Source organism: Dendrobates tinctorius, unplaced genomic scaffold (genome assembly GCF_039654945.1).
Source record: "Dendrobates tinctorius isolate UK_male_01 unplaced genomic scaffold, ASM3965494v1 ptg000029l, whole genome shotgun sequence".
NCBI lineage: Eukaryota > Metazoa > Chordata > Amphibia > Anura > Dendrobatidae > Dendrobates > Dendrobates tinctorius.
This window is the reverse complement of record NW_027361697.1, coordinates 3,948,187-3,966,335: the sequence shown is the minus strand read 5'-3', so window position 1 is coordinate 3,966,335 and position 18,149 is coordinate 3,948,187. Positions and strand designations below refer to the sequence as shown.

The following is an 18,149-nucleotide window of genomic DNA, read 5'->3' as shown; positions in this document are numbered from 1 at the left end:
TCTCTCATCCTGTACCAGTCGTGACTTGTATTGTTTAAGATTACTATACTTGTATGTATTATGTATACCCCTCCTCACATGTAAAGCGCCATGGAATAAATGGCACTATAATAAATAATAATAATTACAGATATATTTTAATGAGATCTGTAGGGGTGCGGTGCAGGGGCAATGGACTAAGAATGGAGAGAAAATCCAGAAGACTACGTATAAACGCAAACATTTTAAGTTCCTCTTTACTGGTTCCACAGATGAAAGATATCCACGATCATTTGTTTTTGTTACAGGCTGTTGAATAAATGTATCGGCCTCATTCGTCTAGATTTATATGTAAACCTTCTTCAGAAGATTCCTAAAATAAGACAGGACACCCACAAATTGGCCACAAAATTCTCCTCTTCGATTAAATATTTAACAGAGAGCAGAATGATGTACGGTCTGAGAGCCCGATTCCAGCGATGTATCACTTACTGGTCTGTTTGGTGCAGTTTTGATAGAATCCCAGTTGTCTCTGCTGTAGATGAAGTAGTGATCTGAATACTGAACTCTGTATAACCACGCCCACATCTCTGATTGGAAGTTTCCTGCGCACATTGTCAGCAAGCTGCCAATCAGTGGTGGGGGCGGGGTTACACAGATTATCCTGACTGGCTTGCAGGTGACAGCTAGTCCTCCAGTGATAAAACACTGTTTGTATTGAAACTACAACACACAGCCTAATAAGTGACACATCACTGGAATCAGGTTTTTCTGCTTTATATTATGCTGTGCTCAGATTTCAGCCTTTTTTTCCATGTTAGTATTTAATCAGAATATTGAAAGGGAGTCTGTCATCAGAAAATGACTATTCGCTTGGTGTACCCTTCAGTTTTACACCAATAATCAACCTTCGTTTTACATTGTCTGACTGCTCAGACAATTAGAGAGAGAAGAGGGCGAGAGATGGAAAACAAGAGAACTACTCAGCTATGACAAAAGTGGATGAAGGACTGCAGCTGAAGCCGGTATGAGGGCGAAGGCATCCAACACCATTATCAGGGTCACAGGTTCTGGCACTGCTATAGGAGTCACTGCAACAGTTTCATGAGCATGAGGGGTGACTGACATGGATATAGGATGGGGAGCTGTCACTGAAGCCATCAGCTCGTTTGTTTGAAAAATGACATGCAGAATAATAAAACGTAATAAAGAAGCAAAAAATGTACAAGAATGAATGATTTGTCATCAGTAAAAGCCACAAGGAATGACATAACACTCAATTTGGTGTGTACAAAAGCAAAGTCTTGCAAGCCTCATCCCCTCAAAATAAAACTGCTTTTGGTACACATATAAGTCTATTATGTCCAGGAACTATACATTCTCATGCTAGCTAACTTGTCGTACATTAGTTTCCTCTTCATGAGCATTCTCACAGCACTCTAGGTACAGGAACATCCCTTTCCTCACTTCCAAGCATGCCATCACGCCGTGCCTTGGGAACGGTTGCTAACCAGGTTTCTAGAACTAGGGGCACTCTAGTCTATCCCTGTCCTCGGATTACTCCTGAAGGGGGATACGCAGAATTAACGTGCCTTGCTATGCTCCTAAATCAACCCTTATCTGTCCCTTTCCCCACCCTGTGAGGTGGGAAATTGAAGTGTATAGGATAACACTAACAAGACAAATAAGGGAAGACTGACAGGGATAAATGAAAATAACAATTCTACAAAACAATCATCAAACAACAGAGTGGAACACAGGGGAGTAAAAGGACGAAGAAACCAAATAGGAGAGGATGAGGATGTGCACAAAGATAAAACTCCAAGCAACAATCTCCTGAACAATTTCCAAGCGCCAACTTAAATCAAGAACAACACCTTCAACTCCAGAACCAGGCAGTAAGAACTAACACTGGCAATCTTTAAGTGTCAGAGTGGAATGGCCAACACTGAAAAGCTAAGACAAAAACCATCCCCCACTGCCTGTAATCCATCTCATCTTGCTATCTCTACTCCTGGAGATAGATTACACTTGACAACAGGCAGAGGACTGAAAATTAGAAAGCAGGGAGACACCTGGCGGCCGGCAGTTGAGAGTGAGTTTTCCGAGGTGACAACAATTTTTGAATGAAGTATTTGCTTAGCCCAGTGTCTAACAAACAAGATCATGTCTGAAAGTACAGACGCATTTAAGACTTTTATATAGAGCCTTTGGTACTATTCCCTACAAAACTCGTAGTGTAACATGCAGGCATATTCGTTTTTCCTCTGCACACATAAATAAGGGGGCAGTCATGATCTCTGTCAAGGAAAAGTGAAATACTATATGTTGACCCACTAGAACGGAACTCTTAATGGACAACAGACATTATAGGATGCACGCTTGTATTACCAATCAATAATCATAAAAGGAAGAGGAGCTGCATACAACATGTGTCTTCTACCAACAATGATCATCCAAGATAATGTGCATGTGTATCAAAGCCAGCAGAATTAGATAGATAGATATATATATATATATATATATATATATATATCTATATATCTATCTATCTATCTATCTATCTATCTATCTATCTATCTAAAGAAAAGCCTTCATGGCTCCTCACTTGTATGGCATTTATATTTTAAAATTAAACTGGAAAAACAAAAAAGTTGTACAGCAGGCTAAGGCATAATGACTGGCTACTTCATTGGATATGGTGTTTTATTGGCACATTATGAAGCGAGAGTGGCTACAATAGTGCAGCCTGCATTTTTTTTCTTAAATCTTCTCTTGTTCAACCCATTGATAGATTATGTAAAGGGGCTTTTTCTTCCAAAAACAGCGCCGCTCCTATTCACAGGTTGGGTGTGGTATTGCAGCTGGGCTCCCTTAAAGTGAATAGCGCTGAACGTTAATATTATTGGTGTTAATCTTTTAAAGTAGTTCCGCCAGGTTCTTCTAATCCAAGCAAACCCCTACAACATTTTTTTGCTGCAATGTGGCAGAATATAGGTATGAATATTAAGAGGTATTATTATAGTGATAAAGTGTAAGATCTAAACAAATTACAGCTGATGGACTAGTGGCCATTTGTAATCGCTACTGAGCATTTATCACCTGGAGGAGACAAAGTTTCTCAAAAATGGTTGAGAGTTGAAGGGGGATTGAAAAAGACCCTGTGATTATTGAAACACAGGTTTAAAGAAGACCAAAAGTGGCCACTTTTTGCCCTAATTTTAATCCCGGCTCCTCCCCTGAATATACCAATTTTTTTTTACATTTTTTAAATCCGCCATACAGTTCCAGAAATATGGGCTCCTTTATTTAATTTAGTGTTAATTTGAAATAGCCTTTACAGAGGAGGCGTGGCTCAAATTAACAATGCAGAAGACACGCCCCTAGAGGCTCCCACGAGCCACGCCTCCTTAGGAAAGACAATAAAAATAAACTAAATAAAAAGATCATCATCTATGGAACCGTATGACAGATTTGAGAAAAAAAAAAAAAAGGTAACTCAAGGGAGCAGCGGGAATAAAATTAGAGCAAAACCTGGCCACTTTTGACCTAGTGATAGGTCTCCTTTAAGGATAGGTAATAACCATGAACATTGCAAAATGTGTCAAAGTGGCATTTCCCTTACCACAAGGGCTTCCAACTATCTGAAATATGTCTATTTCTTAACCCTTTGTGACACTGTACTGGTATCTTTTTGTGAAATTTGTATCCACTGCCTCCCGTCACCCAGTTACGACAGCGCACACGTACTTCACATCCCATGGTAGTTAATGTGCTTTCCCAATTAGGTGTTGCTATGGGCATGAAGGTTATTTATAAAGCTTTGTAATTGGGAAATCACCTATGCCTATTACATAAAAGCATTAGAGGACGGTGCCTTTACAAAGCCTATAAAATGTCCTCGCTGATATTAGCAATCTAGCAGGAGCCTGGCTACGTGGCCAACAGACCAATCGTTAAAGGAGGTTGTTTTAATAAAACTTGTGGCATTTCTGTGTGTCACTGGAGAGTCGGGCAAATAAAGATCGTGAGAAATGCTCCAAGCTGAAATCTTCACTGGTTATTGTGCTGGAACTTAATAGATCTGATATACGGACATCAATACAAACCCTTCCCAGGACTGCAATTCATCCCGTGCGTTACTGTCTGCCCGACTCAAAGCGTTAGGTCTCTGTCTCTTAAACACCACAAAAAGCATCATTTATCTGGGGAGGCGTTACATATATCTGGCCATGGGAAACTTTCATTCAACTGAAGAACGATCTACAGTAATAAAGTCTTTAATACATTCCCAACCTCATGGCGGCAAACTTTAAGAAGCGCTTACAAACGCCAACCACTGTCTGCAGATGATAGGAATTGTATTACAGCACTCATGGCGGTGACGGGCAAATGACACGCCTATTACTCCGAGTTAGAGTTGAGCAAAAAAAAAAAAGATTTGCATGACCCTGATCCAGTGGCCATGTGGGTAGTTGGTAGACACCGGAGCACAACCCTCAGAACATCCTTGTACTCATCGTTCTGGTGCGATGACTCTGAACTAATCTCCCGGTACCGTCCCTCACGTAATCTCTGGTCCTCCCAAGACCTTCTTCTCTCCTCCACACTTATTCGCTCCTCACCCAACCACCTCCAAGACTTCTCCCGAATATCCCCCATCCTCTGGAATTCTTTGCCCCAACACGTCCGACTATCAACCACATTCAGATCCTTCAGACGGAACCTGAAAACCCACCTCTTCAGGAAAGCCTACAGCCTACAATGACCCCGCTGCCTCCTCACCACTACTGGAGCTACCGCCTCACCAACACTGGAGCTGCTGCAACCCCCCAACCTACTGTCTCCTTCCCCACCATCCTGTAGCATGTAAGCCCAAAAGGGCAGGGTCCTCTCCTCTCTGTATCAATCTGTGATTGTTAGTTTACTATAAGTGACATCTGTAATCTGTATGTAACCCCTTCTCATGTACAGCACCATGGAACCAATGGTGCTATATAAATAATAATAATGTCATGCATTCATCTGCTAATCAGAAGAGGCGCCAGGGATGCCGGCTGGTAGAAGGAGCTTCTGGTGGCCCTGGGCTACTGACGTGGCCACTGGACTATGATCATACAAATTTTTTTGCACAACTCTAATCACAAGTTCTATTGATTATTTTGCCATAAAATGGGGTGGTCTCCAGAAGATAGCCTCAAACTAAAGTGGCCTGGTGATCAGCTGATCATCTCGGGTTTGATATCTACAATTCCTAAAGATCAGGAGCCTTAGAGAAGGGACAATGCTCCAGCCATATCATTTATGGAATGTAACAATCTGAAAATTAAAAGGGTTGTTCAGGATTTTACAGGCTACGGGCAGGAAATTGTATAAAATAAGCATTATCCACCAATTTAATTCTCCGCCATTCTAGCAGTCTCCGACGGTCCTACATTGACCGATGAAGTCAATTGCTGTCCTCACTGTCGTATATATGGCAGCATAACCACGGAGGTCAGTGATTGGCTGCAATGGAGATGTGAAGGATACACGTGACGCCATCGCTGCAGGACTGGTGGGGACCACAAGAGAAGTAGAAATGGAGAAATAGGCGACAGAATAAGTGAAGAATGTTTACTCCACTATTTTATACCATACACCCAAAAATGCCGGACAAAGACCTTTTAGAAAAGAAAAGATTTCTGGATCGATTTCTAGACATTATGGGATATGTGACCAACACATACAGAAGAAACAGAAACTAGAATAGCGCTGAAGACCCTCAGAGCTGAATGTTGCGGTTTTTATGCAATTTTTGCTTTTGTGATTTGATGGAAGATGTGAGGACCACAATGTCCCAGACTGGATGCATCACATACATATAGCCGAAGTATTCTCTACAGGAGACAATGGAAAACAACACCACATATGACTGTGTTACCGATGTCTACGTGTAGCTCTAGTATAATAAGAATAATAAAAAAATGCAACAAAAACATCCTTCACGTGGTCCCATGAGCACGGAAACATGCCGGAGGAGAAACATCCATGTACAACCTGCGTGTCTGAGCTCTTGTGAAAAATTTCTCTTATTCCATAGTTGTTACAGTGCAAAATTCCCTAAAGTGCACAAAGCTAGGAATTAGGGCAGCCAAAAAGTTGTGATCCACTAAATCAGTGCAGGTTTTATTGTTGCTCCCCCGTCACAAGAAAAACAAGCAATGTTTCAGCCCTGGAGGGTCACAGCAAAAGTGTAAAGGGACCGTCATTGCCTTTGGAACTCACATAAATGGCTACGATCCAACCACACTTTCTCCATGCAGTTTGATAAAGAACCCTTGAGGTCTGAAACGTCGAGGCTGGAGCTAAAATAAAATCCGCACTGATTTAGTATGGCAGCTTCCTGTCCTACTTTCTGGATCTTCTTCGGCCCGGTGGGACTTGCACCAAACTCTACATTAGGAGTACAAGAGGGGACTGCCTGAGAAACACATCTGATAATCCCTTTAAGTATAAAAACACATTTCACTTCCTATCCTGACTCCGTGGAACAGAATATCTGTCTCTTAGTAATGTACAAGAATCAATTTCTTATTTTATGCAAAGGGTCATTGCTTCGAGATAATGAAACAAAAAAGTAAATCTAAGAAAAAAACATTTAAACAGATCAAAAGTCATAAAAACATTTACTACCAAAGTTGGACCCGTGCCTTTCAGAGCAAAAAGATTTGGAGGATGCAGCCCTGTCCACTGTGGTAACCAGACCACGGTCCTGCGAACTTCCTCGGCACACATGGAAATGCTGGCATCCAGGGAACCGCTCCTGATTACTCTAGGCCCCCACGACGTTACAGTGCAACAGTTGTCATGATGTCACATCTAGCCTCATGACCAGATCATGATGTCGCGGTGGGCACGTAGTAAGAAAAGGAAGGCAGGATGCCGGTTTTCATGTGCAGGAAGAGGAAGTTTGCAGGACCCCGACCTGACTGCCACAGAGTACGGCGTGAACGTTGGACTAGGGTCCTGAAAATATTTTTGATTAACGCTTGTATTTTTTTCAGTCACTGCAAACCCACAAATGAATGCATGGCCTCACAGTGGCTGTCAGGGTATGAGGCGAGTTTACTTCTGCAGGTTTGGGACCACTGTGATAGAAGGATTCTTACCTTGGCCCTTCCTGTACTCTGCAGGATGTGCACCAGGGCACAAGCCATCTCCTCCTTGTTGCGGACGCTGATCACTGGCTCCAGCACAGAACAAAGCATTGTATAGTTCACGGTAATAAACTCTGCAAACTCCTTGTACTGCTCCATAGGCAGAATGGTGATCGTCTGATATCGGGACTTGATCCGGATAGAAGGTCCCACGGTTTTGCCTTTGTTTATGGTGGGTGTGCTTACAGGGTACCACTTCTCTACAAACTGTCTGCCAGTCACACTGGCCATAGGAATGTTCACTAACCCCACATAATTGTTCTTATCCTTCTTCTTTTTCTTCTCTACGTCCTTGTAGATGTGCACGGTGATATTGTGGAGAGGGGGCAAACCATAAAACTCAAAGTGCTCTCCCCAAAAGATATTGTCTGCCTTGGTTTTGCTTGTGGTGCGTGCAAACAGCGTATCGTCCAGACAAAGCTCACAAAAATACTTCTTTTTAGGGGCCAAGTCCTTGGCCTCGATGATCCACAGGCGCAAGACATTTTCTGCCCGACGGCAATTGTCCTAGAGGTGCGATAGGAGATTAGAACATTTGGTTTGTAATTTTTTTTCTACAAGTGCAAGAGCCTATTTCCATTTTTCCACTGCCTTTACGTCAAGCAAATGCCATCTTGTCCCAGCCCAAATCCAGGATTCTAACTGGCTAATCGGTCAGCCCGGGATCTGACATAACGGAACTAATCCATTTTATGGGGTTTGATATTTTTGGGTTATTGATATGACATGACCTGTGTGCAAAAAAAATAATAGTTCGCAGTGCAACAAAAATTGGACATTTGCCATCCAACTTTATAGTGGCTCCTCAAACATTTAAACTGGTGGACCCACAAGGAAGCATTAATGATGGCACACCCCCACTATACATAAGTCATAGTACAAATAGGGGGTCTACAAAAGGATATTCTTTCAAGCCCCTAGCACTGTAATGTGAATTTCAAGTAATATTGTATAATTCAGGTTGTTTATATGAGAAGTCCAAAGTGCAATAAAGTAAAATACAAAAGACTGAAAATTCATAATCATGTACCATGAAAGTGATAGCTCAATATGGGCCGATTCCCACCATATTATAGATTGTGTATTATCCAGGGCTGTGAGGTCGGAGTCGTGGAGTCGGAGCTCATTTTGGTGGAGTCGGAGTCGGTATAAAATGGACCGACTCCGACTCCTAAAATATATAATAAATTGGGTACAGTAGTTCAATGCAGGATGTGCTGAATAATTTTTCATAGGAGTTTGGGAAAGTTATGAAATGTCCTATAAATGGCTGTTCTATTCCTGATCTAGGGCTACATTCACACACAGCGTTTTTCCTGTTTTTTTTGAGGATACGTTTTTCAGCTGCAAAAGTTGATCATCTTTTTAAAAAACTGCATCACTTGAAAGGTTTTTGAGCTCATAGATAATGTTTTCAATAGCAAAAACAGATTAGAAATCTGCTCTATCTATATATCCATATCTGTCTATCCATATCGTATCTGTACCAAAAAGAATGAAAACCGGGTAGTACACCAAAATATATTCTGTTCTATCTAAATATCTTGATTATTGGATCATAAAAATGATTAAATGTCTGAGGTTCACATTGTACTACAATAAATTTTTCACTTAAATATAAGCAATATGTGTGGGAGTCGGAGTCGTGGAGTCGGAGTCGGTGTAAGGGAAATTGAGGAGTCGGAGTCGCAGGTTTGGCTTACCGACTCCACAGCCCTGGTATTATCACATCTGTAGTTTTCCTGTGAGGTCCTGTCTGACTCTATGACCAGTCTCGTGAACTAATAGGATTGGATTTGCCTATGATGTTATTAGTTCAGATTACGAGACCAATGATCGGGATGAGACTTCTATGGATGCAAAAATAAAGTTGTGAAATGGTAGTATGAATAGGCATTAAAAGGAGAGACTGCCAAAATTGCAAATTATCCTGCCTTGCGCACAGAATACGGGATAAAAGGTCATTGCTAGAGGTCTGAACGGCTGGGACCTTAAGTAATACTCAAAATGATGCTCTGGAACCTCCAAAAATGGCATTTTGCCGAGTCCAGTGATAAGTAAAGTGGAGGTGCACTTGGTCAGCCTCTGGTCCATTAATTGTCTGGGACTGCTGGAGAATGCGGAGTATCTCCATCAGAATGATTGGTAATGAATGTAGAGAAGGTCGAGCAGGTGCACCTCCACTACTCCATTTAAGAAATGCCTCTTGAAAATTCCCAATCCTGTGGTTCTCAGGATCACTCAGGGTCAACCATTGAGAGCCCAATTTTGTGACTCGCTAACAATACAATATTTTGGGGAAACCCCTTAAGACATCAAAACCCAAAGAAACCTCTAAATGCGTCTTATAAACTTATTTACTATATAGCGTTAAGTGGGAAAAAAGCCCTGTCTATTCCTGAAGATGCACTTAATCCAGCTATGGAAGAAGGGAGACTTTCCACAGCCATCTCATTTTCCTTTACGCTTACCTTGTTTGGCTGGACTGTTCGTCGTAGGTTTTCCATCCACTTATCTCTTTCGGCAGCGGAGGAGCAGCTGAAGCATTTACTACCGCTGGAGTAAGTTACCTGGTAGACGTACAATGGGGAGAAAAACACAGAAAGAAAGAAACCAAAGGTCACAAAAAAGACTGAAGTTAATCACTCTGTGTGTCTCCTAATAATACATATTTATTTTACCTCAAAACAGAAGTCCTGTCCCAGAATGCTGCTGTGTAATGGCTTTACCAAAATTTTATCTTCTGACCCCAGATCCAAAGCTTCCACTGCGCTTCCAGGACTCAGCAAGGACTCGTGAGAACGGGATTCTTTCAGTTTGGGTAACCCACGCGTTCTACATGGAGAAGACAGCCGCGTTAGCATGGTGGCTGGACATCATGATAGAACACTTATGCAAGTCCTGTTTTTACCAATATGTTCTTGAAAAGATCTCCATTAAAGACCTCTAACCAGTGCCATACTCTGCAATAATGAGTGACAAGGGGTGGTCGTTGACTTATGAGGTAGCTATCTCCAATCGGTGGCATCAGAAAGACAACTTTCCTCCTAACTTACTTGCCTTTTCCCCAGGGAGCATTTTCTGGCCTCCCTGTGCCAATCTGGTCCTCTCCACCAGGCTCCACCGAGACAAATGGTTCTTTACAGGGTCATACACAGGACAGTGGGAGGACTCCAGACTAAAAGTGCCCAATGTTAATTTTTTCCCTAAATCCTTCTCCATAATCCTTGGGCCAATTAACTAATGGGTTGCACAGCTTTACATAAACAGTAATAGTTGGGCCCGGTCTCCCCATGGGCCCAATAACATATGCCCCATCATCCTTTGAGACAGGTGTTAGAATTCAAGAACCATTTTTCCAATGGGAAACAGATTGTTAAAAAAAAAACAAAAAAAAAACCTCCCAAATATTTCCACACACATTTTTCTTAACACAATTCCCTTATCTATGCCAAGTTGAAGAATGATTGCTACCATGAATTGCAAGAATGGAGAAAGCGAAGAAACCTTTTCTTGTTTATAACATATTTATTAATGACCTTGTCTGGATGCCTTTCTTGAAAAGTATAATATTACAGGGTATATACACTAGTTTCCTTAATATTGCGTTGATCCAGGGAGTTAGTCTGATTGCCGTGTGTGGAGTCAGGAAGGAATTTTTTTCCCCAATGTGAAGCCTACTGTTTGCCACATGGGTTTTTTTTTGCCTTCCTCTGGATCAACATGTTAGGGCAAGTTAGGATAGGATATGGGTTGAACTAGATGGACTTAAAGTCTCCCTTCAACCTTAATAAATATATTACTATAATTTCTACATGTACGATAAAATCGGGTGACTCTCGGACCACACTCTGATCAGAATAATCGGGTCGGATTTCATACGTGGAAAGATCGAACGTGTGAATGAGGCCTAAACGAAAGAGTAAAAAATGGCAATTATTCTCATAGCCCTCAGGGACACAAAAAATGCATAAAATCTGTGTCTCAGCTGGAATATTCCCCACCGATAGAAAAGCTATTCGGCCTTCAGATCTTCCTCTTCCTCACACTTATCTTCCAGTTACATAATAAAGTTATGACTTTTTAACCGCTTTTACGTCGGGTTCTTCCATGGTAACAAGCCAAGCTCCGCCGCTATGGAACGCAGAATCCTTCTACAAATAGCACAGATGAATTTTTAAATACCCGTCGACTACGGATGCATTAGTACAGTGAAAGTTGTGCAGGTTGTGATCCAAAAACAAAAAAATTAAAAAATGACTTACATGAAGCAATTATAGAGCCACCTAGCTGTGCATGCCCAAATCATCGCTAGGATTCATGTCATTGAGTCTCGCCCATCTTCGTTCCTTTGCACAAAAGGTCGAGGGTCACATGCCAACGCCAGGAAATTACATCTGCCAGGAGGGATGATGTCCGATTGCCAAGTCGGGCCTATTATCTGGTTAGAGATGTCTTTGCAAATCTCTTAACATTAAAGAAAATGCTGAATTCCGATAATTCCGGAGTCAAGGACCAAATTGGCTGCCAGTGAAATGAAATCTGGCTTCAAATAGCTGGCTTACTGCATCCTTCCCCCTCCTCCTCCACCGTCAGCATCCCGCCCCTCAGGTAGCACAGACGCGGTCCCGGTGTGCCCGGGCTGCTGCACTCTGGGCCTGTTGCTATGACGATGCACCTATAAGCAGATTACCGCTTGCAGGCGAGGAGCAGGCAGAAGCTGCAGCCGGGTTGGCTCAGAGAGCATGCTCTGTAAACATTGCAAAGGTGACCTTTCCAAGCAGCTTCCCTTGCATAAACCCAACTGGAGCAGGAGGCAGCCAATATGGGAAAAAAAAAAGGAAAGGAAGAGGTGGGGGGGGGATCTTTAAACCGAGCGCAGTGGTCCCAAGAGGGAACAGATCAGCGACATTCAATGCGTCAAACCTCCTGGAAGAATCTCCTATGGGAGAAACCATCACCTTCCAGCCTTTACAGACATCTGCTAAATTTCCGACTAACCCCTAACTCGTGTCAAGAGAGTGAAAAATATGAGACAGGGGACCGTAAAAAGACGAGGCGGCAGAGGGGCCACAAATCTGTAGCACAAATTCCCAGCTAATGAGTGGGCACAAGCACATAACGTTGATTCTCACATCCGAAGCAATGTGCATCGGGTACCACTACCTAAGGACAAGCTGATCCCAGTGGGAAGAAAAGGGTAAAAAGAAAAAAAAAATCCAAATGCCTAAGGCTACGTGCACACGCTGCGGATTGGGGTGCGGATTTGGCCGCGCGGATTTTGTAAAATCCGCAGGTAAATCTGCAGGTCAAAAGACCTGCGGTTTTACCTGCGGATTGCTCTGAGGTTTTGACCTGTGGTTTTTTATCTCCTCAGTGGAGGAGATGGCAAACCGCAGCGGAATCCGCAGAAAGAATTGACATGTCAATTCTTTCTGCGGTTTCAAAACCGCGGAAAAATCCGCACCGTCTGCACTGCGGTTTTGTATTCCCACAGGGAATAATGGTACTGTACACCGCAGCAAAAACTGCTGTGGACCCGCAGTGACCAAGTCCGCTGCGGAACTGCAGCAGAATCCGCAGTGTGTGCACACACCCTAATGCTTAACCCTTAGTAACGAGAGATCAAACTGACTGAAGTCAAGTGCGCGATGCAGGGAGAATAAATTACAGAGCTCTTCCCGTATTACTGGAAAACTGAGCAGTGTTCTGCTGCCCCTGTACACACACGGATAATCCCAGGGAAGCAGGATTACAGTAAACTGCACGAGCCACGGAGGCGGGGAGGGGGTCCTAGAAAATCAGCCTTCACACACTATCAATCTGTGTCTGCTAGGCTCACAACAAGCAACATGAGCCCAATGGTTAGTGCCCGGTATTGGAAGACACCGCCATTAAGTTGCTGTCAGATTCCGGAAATGTGAAGTCATTGGTGGAATACAGCCTATGTGCAAGCCGTCATTGTACTCCTTTTTAGGGCTCATTCAGACATCCGTGCAAGTCAGTCCGAGATCAGACTGCAATGTATGGATTGCCTGCAACTCTCCCAACAGCCTCATAGAAGTGAGTGAAGCTTTTATTCTCGGGTCGGGAGAGCCGCAGCCAGTAGGTGCATTAGCGGTCCGAATTTGGACAGATGTGCACGGACGTCTCAATGAGCCTTAGGCTAAAAAGTCAGTTGCAACAGACCAATGGAAAAAACAAAATAATTATGTGGTAGCTCTCCAGACAAGAATACCAAACCAGTGACCCCTGAGAGCATCGGTCATCTCTTCACCTCCCCTTTATATTAGGCAGAATATTCTGCTTCAACCGGTAGTTGAGGCCAAGTATCGGACTCAGTTCCTCAATGTCAGCTCTGGGGTCAGCTACATCACCTGCTCCCATAAGGCTGGTTTACTCTGCAGTGTTTGCCTATATGCTGAGAGCTTATCATATCCCCATTTACCCAACGGAGGCCCAAAAACTACCCTATCTGCCTCCGTTCGGCTGGTGCACCTCCATCATGCTGTACGGAATAGCCCAGTCAAAGGAGGGGGCATCTAGTAAAAAAATAAAAAATATATACAGTGGGGAAAAAAAGTATTTAGTCAGTCAGCAATAGTGCAAGTTCCACCACTTAAAAAGATGAGAGGCGTAGGTAATTTACATCATAGGTAGACCTCAACTATGGGAGACAAACTGAGAAAAAAAAATCCAGAAAATCACATTGTCTGTTTTTTTTTCATTTTATTTGCATATTATGGTGGAAAATAAGTATTTGGTCAGAAACAAGCAATCAAGATTTCTGGCTCTCACAGACCTGTAACTTCTTCTTTAAGAGTCTCCTCTTTCCTCCACTCATTACCTGTAGTAATGGCACCTGTTTAAACTTGTTATCAGTATAAAAAGACACCTGTGCACACCCTCAAACAGTCTGACTCCAAACTCCACTATGGTGAAGACCAAAGAGCTGTCAAAGGACACCAGAAACAAAATTGTAGCCCTGCACCAGGCTGGGAAGACTGAATCTGCAATAGCCAACCAGCTTGGAGTGAAGAAATCAACTGTGGGAGCAATAATTAGAAAATGGAAGACATACAAGACCACTGATAATCTCCCTCGATCTGGTGCTCCACGCAAAATCCCACCCCGTGGGGTCAGAATGATCACAAGAACGGTGAGCAAAAATCCCAGAACCACGCGGGGGGACCTAGTGAATGAACTGCAGAGAGCTGGGACCAATGTAACAAGGCCTACCATAAGTAACACACTACGCCACCATGGACTCAGATCCTGCAGTGCCAGACGTGTCCCACTGCTTAAGCCTGTACATGTCCGGGCCCGTCTGAAGTTTGCTAGAGAGCATTTGGATGATCCAGAGGAGTTTTGGGAGAATGTCCTATGGTCTGATGAAACCAAACTGGAACTGTTTGGTAGAAACACAACTTGTCGTGTTTGGAGGAAAAAGAATACTGAGTTGCATCCATCAAACACCATACCTACTGTAAAGCATGGTGGTGGAAACATCATGCTTTGGGGCTGTTTCTCTGCAAAGGGGCCAGGACGACTGATCCGGGTACATGAAAGAATGAATGGGGTCATGTATCGTGAGATTTTGAGTGCAAACCTCCTTCCATCAGCAAGGGCATTGAATATGAAACGTGGCTGGGTCTTTCAACATGACAATGATCCAAAGCACACCGCCAGGGCAACGAAGGAGTGGCTTCGTAAGAAGCATTTCAAGGTCCTGGAGTGGCCTAGCCAGTCTCCAGATCTCAACCCTATAGAAAACCTTTGGAGGGAGTTGAAAGTCCGTGTTGCCAAGCGAAAAGCCAAAAACATCACTGCTCTAGAGGAGATCTGCATGGAGGAATGGGCCAACATACCAACAACAGTGTGTGGCAACCTTGTGAAGACTTACAGAAAACGTTTGACCTCTGTCATTGCCAACAAAGGATATATCACAAAGTATTGAGATGAAATTTTGTTTCTGACCAAATACTTATTTTCCACCATAATATGCAAATAAAATGAAAAAAAACCAGACAATGTGATTTTCTGGATTTTTTTTTCTCAGTTTGTCTCCCATAGTTGAGGTCTACCTATGATGTAAATTACAGACGCCTCTCATCTTTTTAAGTGGTGGAACTTGCACTATTGCTGACTGACTAAATACTTTTTTTCCCCACTGTATATATCTACCGATTGGTAAATAATTTATACTCAACATGGGAGCCTTGGTCGACAAATGCCCCTCTGTGTCTATTTAGCAAGCAAACCTCCCAGAGCTAACCCCATCTCAAAAATAAAAATCCAGCACTATCATGGCAATAGTCACTCTACGCCGCCCCATTACTATGACAGGAGGGTCCAGTTTCCATTGTTTCCCACTTGTAGATCAGATATGCGTGACTTTGCACCAATGACTCCTTACTTCTATGCCAATTTTGCTATGAAGCTCGTTAAACCTGGAGCTGTAACTAAACTTTCCTATACCTGGGGTAAAAATTACAATATACTGCCCTCAAACTGGATCTCAACACCTTGGTCCAAGGAGATATATCCTGAGGACTCCCCTATCGAGACCCAGCACCACTTGTACCCCCAGCAAAATCATGCACAGGCTCACTCAGACCATGGGAAAGGGACATGTACCCTTTTTCATGGAACCCAATGCAGCCACACGGGGTACCTCATGCCCCGATGACTGCCCTGGTAGTTTTGGGTCCCATATGACAGTACCATCTCTCTTTACATGTTTGACTGCTGCTCCGTGTACAGCCCGATTCTCAGGATACTCTACAAGTCATCACCTATTCTATAAACAGTGAACTGGGCATTTATAACCCATCTGTTGGCTCACTATTACGTCCACATTGCCCAATTATATGACGACTTCGGTGGGAACCACCCTGGATACTTGGGTAACCTCAGCCTCCTGTCCTGCAGGTTTTCATGTAAACACCATTAGAAAATAAAGCAGCATCTGGGAAATGGGTGGGTGACGCTAATTACTTTGGTGCCACTGTTGAATTTGACCCATTTAAGAACTTGGCTAAAGAGGAGGGAGCCTTTTACAATCACTCAGCGAGCTGCAGGACTTTATCATGTTGCACTGAAATCTGCCTGCTAGGATTATGAAGCAGAAAAGGATAATGCCGCATTAATAGAGCCTCAGAAACCCATCAACAGCAATGACTCGCATTACATCCATTAGCCGATAAGGAGACAGGACGAGACTGGCATTCCGCATAGCAGCGACTGTACCGCACTCATCCTCCCGGTGCCAGCCGTCAGCTCGGCTTTACTGACTGCTAATCTAAAACCGCGCCATGCCGAGACAAAACACTTCAACGAGAGTACTGCAAGCGATGTGCCATACTATTCCTGCGCCCGACTACACGCCCAAGTGCAATTAATGCTGCGGCTCTTGTATGCTTCACCCTGTCTAGTTTTCATTTGTTAATTACCTAAATGCCCAGTCTTCCCTGCCAACCCTCTGGGGAGACGTGGCAGCGCGCAGACGTTGCATCTTAAGTGCTCAAGATTTATAGGGCTGAAAGCGAAGGGATAAAGGGATATCGGGTCTGATACGGTCACAAAAATGATTTTTTTTTTTGTTCCCGTCTGCTGGTGCCAGTTAATGTTTAATGCAGCTTATTAACCTTATCCTTCAGTTCTTCCATTAAAGCTTTGGAGAGACGCACCTATTGGGGACGTGTGTGGACTCCGAGCCGCTCACATTACATGATCAAGAAATCAAACAGAAAATTATACCTCCTCTCTGTAACCTTTCTTACTACTTAAGCTTTACTGGAAATGCATTTTTTTCCCAATAATTGTACTGGCGGCATTCCTCTGTGGGTATTACAGGACGCCTCCGAAGTGAACTATATCAGGGCACATCGCGACTGTAAGACCCAACTGGGAGATAGTTACTCAGTATTAGTTATACCAGTGGCCAAGCGGTGATCCTCAGAAATCCTGAAAGTAAAATATTACAGAAAATATCTTCTATCCCCATTGCTCAAAACACTTGTTAAACGAGCGCTGCTCAGGATGCAGGAGCGCTGCTCAGGATGCAGGAGCGCTGCTCAGGATGCAGGAGGCCTACTCAGGATGCCTACTCAGGATGCAGGAGCGCTGCTCAGGATGCAGGAGAGCTGCTCAGGATGCAGGAGAGCTGCTCAGGATGCAGGAGCGCTGCTCAGGATGCAGGAGCGCTGCTCAGGATGCAGGAGCGCTGCTCAGGAAGCAGGAGGCCTACTCAGGATGCCTACTCAGGATGCAGGAGCGCTGCTCAGGATGCAGAAGAGCTGCTCAGGATGCAGGAGCGCTGCTCAGGATGCAGGAGCGCTGCTCAGGATGCAGGAGCGCTGCTCAGGATGCAGGAGCGCTGCTCAGGATGCAGGAGCGCTGCTCAGGAAGCAGGAGCCCTGCTCAGGAAGCAGGAGCGCAGCGCCACATGAGATCGTAGACTCTCTTAAGAGCCATACATGGCTGTGTGAAGAAGCAGCACGCATGTGACAAGTGTTTTGAGCGATTGATGGGACACCTCTGGCCTTCATTGGCTAAATGAAGCCCTATAGATAAACTGGACCACAGGTGGACAGGCAGAAGAGGGCTCCTTTGCAGGAACATCATATGGGCCCCTTTGCAGTCCAATAGTTCATCATATTGCACAATTCCACTTGTTATGGAGGTGGATGGTGTTCCCTTACCTCTTGGGCCCGGCTGTGCAAGTGGAACCAATGATATATGCTCCGGACATATTCACCACAGGCTTTTCCAGACGTTTAGACCAGTGTGCACAGAGCATGAAAATCTGTTCCCGGACCACAGCCGCCAGGTGTCTAATTGCCTGTAACTGGAGGTTAGCCCACCCACCCTCACTTGCCGATCTCCATTCTCGGATCCAAGATGTGAGAAGGATGGAGTATCTATCTGCCTTGTCAAATGACACGGTAGATCTTTTTGAAAGTGTTTGGT

At 43.8% G+C, this 18,149-nt stretch overlaps 1 protein-coding gene across 6 annotated transcripts in view; it reads right to left on the bottom strand.

Annotated features, from left to right (window-relative positions):
* Positions 1–18,149, bottom strand: part of RASAL2 (RAS protein activator like 2) — a 284,068-nt gene that overhangs the window by 31,161 nt on the left and 234,758 nt on the right. For all 6 annotated transcript variants that reach the window (XM_073571305.1, XM_073571302.1, XM_073571304.1 and 3 more), the window contains 3 exons: positions 9,860–10,013; positions 9,650–9,748; positions 7,131–7,685 (listed from right to left, as the gene is read on the bottom strand). In XM_073571305.1, coding sequence (XP_073427406.1) covers positions 7,131–7,685; positions 9,650–9,748; positions 9,860–10,013 — 808 coding nt within the window. The remainder of the gene's footprint in view (positions 1–7,130; positions 7,686–9,649; positions 9,749–9,859; positions 10,014–18,149) is intronic.